A 2,955-nucleotide genomic window follows, 5' to 3' on the forward strand; every position below is an offset into this window, starting at 1 on the left:
TACATAGTAGATTCTTATTCACCACAGTTCTAAAAACAAATAATGATTAAAATTCAATCACTCGATGGACGTTTCTTGTAATTCCTCATCATTATTGGAGTAATTATTTTATGAAAAACAAGGAAGAGAACGAAAGATTGAGGAAGATTCAGGTGCATTGTTGCCATACATCAGTGCAACAAGAGTGAATCCTAGCGGCGGCACTCCAAGAGGAGACCTGACTTGCTGGCGATCCAAAGTCTGCCCAGGTCGTAGGCGAGTCTGTCAACAGCGATGCACATGGGGAACTCGCGCCAAGAAGAGCCTCTCGGGTTACTATTTGTGATGCCCCGTCTGTTGAAGAAAAAGATATAAAATGGTTGCTGATATTGTTTCATAGTAGAAATGAGAAGGACCAGCACAATGAGGTTCACATGCCAAGTCTTTGCTTACCTTTCACAGATGACACCATTTGGCATCACTCCGAAAACAGTTCCGTCCTGTCCCACTTTGACCGACTTCAATGAAGTACCAGTCACTCGCACCCATGATGTACCTCCGCAGTACTGGTTGATATTCTGAAATCAAACAAGACGGGAAACTCTGGTGACAAATGTAAAAAACCTGAAAGTTTTCAAAAGAAGACTGGCAACCTGATGACCGAATAGTTGCCACAATAATGTTATGATGTTGTTCCCACTGTGTATGTATTTGCATCACTGTGGCGTCGACTTACCCACATGACATAGACCCGATTCGATGAGTCGACCGCCCAGCATCTATTCTGCCCGCAGCTGATTTCTTTCATGATATTTGTCTTCAAAACCCAGCTCACAGAGCCGACACCTCTGTAGTGCAAAGCTGAGCTGCCTCGAACACAGACGGTTCTGTTGTCACTGGCTCTGACTCCCATCAAAAAATCGTTCCCTCCAGCTGCCACCACTTTCAACTTCAAACCTGGAGACAAAGAAATAACACTTGTCTCAAACCTATTAAAGGAAGGTCATCATGAAAGTTCCTGATGAAAAATACCTGTAGCCTCCAGAAATTTGCTTCCCACCATTTTGAAGAGTTTGTTGCTGGAATCAGTGGCCCACAGCCCAGAACGTCCGATTGAAATGTGACGAAAGCGTTGGTAGCTCAGGAGGCTCCAGTGTGTACCAGTGAGCATCAGGGTTCGATATCTGTTGGTGGCAACCAACATTCCTTGTCCGGCATCAAACTGACGGAGGCCGTAATACCTGGGAGCTTCCTCACACCTGAAGGCTACAAAGCAAAGACAAGGTTAGTCACAACATTTTCACTTCTCTTCTCCAGCGGTGTGTTCAGCTACCATGACTGGCAGCCAGGAAGCAAGACAGCAGCAAGAGAGCGATGGCAGTCTTCATGATGTGGCTGTTCTTCAGGTGGTGGTTGTCTTCAGGGAGGCTGATGTCAGGATCTCAAGAGGCTGCTGCTCAGCTGCTCTGCTGCTTGGTTGGTCTGGCTTTTATAGGCAGAAGAGGTGGGTCGATCTACATTCCATGCAGGTTTGACAACTTGATTTCCAGTTAGTTGGCTGGAATTCACGCACGACACTGTGACAATGGAGAGTGTTGTATCTATTGCTGCCAATTGAGGTAAAAAATAAGAAGAAATATGCAACAAGTCTGACCTTTAAAACAGAGTGTGTTTATTGATTCATTGACATATTTATTTGGTCTATGTGTCCACGCTGCCAAAGAATGAGGTTAAAAAATCCTTCAGCTCTGCTCTGGCTAGGAACGCAATCAATGAAGGCTTCGTTTGTTTCAGAACATTGAGAGTATGAGTGTTTGTGTGAGAGAGATATGTGTGTACCTGCATGTGTTCTGGGTTGAGTGAGTTGTGTGCACATTCGTGAGCATATGTCAGACAGCAAAGTCAACCAAACTCACGTGTCTTCAGTGCCATAAAAAGCAATAACACAAGCTGTATCCCCTTCAGTGGCGTGTGGTGAGGTTTATGGCTGGTGAGGCACTGACTTCATCACAATCAGATTCACCAACACATGAACCACGCAGAGCAGCCTGTTCACCATTAGATTGGCAGCAGCTAAGGGGTTATATCAGCATTTTGACATACAAAATGTAGTCTAGAAAAAAGCACAAAAAAAACAAACCACAACAACAAAAAACGTTATGGTCTTAATTTTTATGCTTTTTGGCGAGCGGGTGGTGACCTTCTCGCCTCAGGCGACTCGGCGCTAGACGCCGGAAACTACGTGCGCTGCGCGACTCCACACAAACCTGATAAATGCCGGGGAGTAAAGAGTCTGTTCGCTATCTGGGTGCACAACATGGTTCAAAAACAACTTCTCAAACTCCCAGAACACCGAGGTGTGCATTGATGAGTATTCTTTTCTCATATGTCTTTTGTGTGAGCAGTGATGGCCTTGCTCAGAACTACACAAGCTATTTGCGGCCCAATAAAAGGGACAACGTTAAAAACATTAAAAAGACAGGTGACAAGAAACACATGTGTGTCAAAGGTTCCTCCAGCACATCGAATATGCTCACTTTATTACCGTGGGAATATAATGTATTTGATTCCTAAGTGCTGCCTGTTAGCACTGACCTGTTGTCAGGGTGACTCTGACTTTTTTTCTTGTTTTGTCGTGTGAACTCATTTTGGAATTTATCGACAGCAGATCACACAGGAAACCCCTGTCTAAAATAAGATCATGGCCATTTCAGTGTGGAAAGCACCTTTGTGTTCAGGTGTACAATTATGTTGAATTGATGAGGCAACACCTTGAATTCCTCATAGAAGAGCACTTAAGAACAAATTAAAACAGAGACACTCCTCAAAGTGGAATCATTCAACATAATTAGGAGGAGCCTGATCTTTTGCCAAATAAGCGACTCTTCATTATTGACCGGATGGAATGAGGATATGACAGACTTTCATTTGAACTCCAGTTTTGTTCACTGAAAGCAGCGTCAATTCAGCAAGAAG

The 2,955-nt window shown here is 44.1% G+C and overlaps 1 protein-coding gene across 1 annotated transcript; it reads right to left on the reverse strand.

The window, feature by feature from the left end:
* On the reverse strand, nt 1-1,438 carry LOC128758000 (fish-egg lectin-like). Its single transcript, XM_053863715.1, has 5 exons — nt 1,313-1,438; nt 1,012-1,245; nt 716-936; nt 433-557; nt 1-333 (listed from the first exon to the last, which is right to left on the reverse strand). Exons 1-5 carry the CDS (start codon nt 1,365-1,367, stop codon nt 192-194), a joined length of 777 nt encoding a protein of 258 aa, XP_053719690.1. The 5' UTR covers nt 1,368-1,438; the 3' UTR covers nt 1-191.
* Nucleotides 1,439-2,955: the final 1,517 nt, after the last annotated feature.

Source organism: Synchiropus splendidus, chromosome 4 (assembly GCF_027744825.2).
Source record: "Synchiropus splendidus isolate RoL2022-P1 chromosome 4, RoL_Sspl_1.0, whole genome shotgun sequence".
NCBI classification, from domain to species: domain Eukaryota; kingdom Metazoa; phylum Chordata; class Actinopteri; order Syngnathiformes; family Callionymidae; genus Synchiropus; species Synchiropus splendidus.

Excerpts from the sequence above, each read along its gene's own strand:
- LOC128758000 (XM_053863715.1), bottom strand. The coding sequence starts at position 1,367 with ATGAAGACTGCCATCGCTCTCTTGCTGCTGTCTTGCTTCCTGGCTGCC. Across the intron at positions 937-1,011 it reads CAAATTTCTGGAGGCTACAG|GTTTGAAGTTGAAAGTGGTG; the intron begins GTATTTTTCATC and ends CTTTGTCTCCAG. Across the intron at positions 558-715 it reads ATCGGGTCTATGTCATGTGG|AATATCAACCAGTACTGCGG; the intron begins GTAAGTCGACGC and ends GTTTGATTTCAG.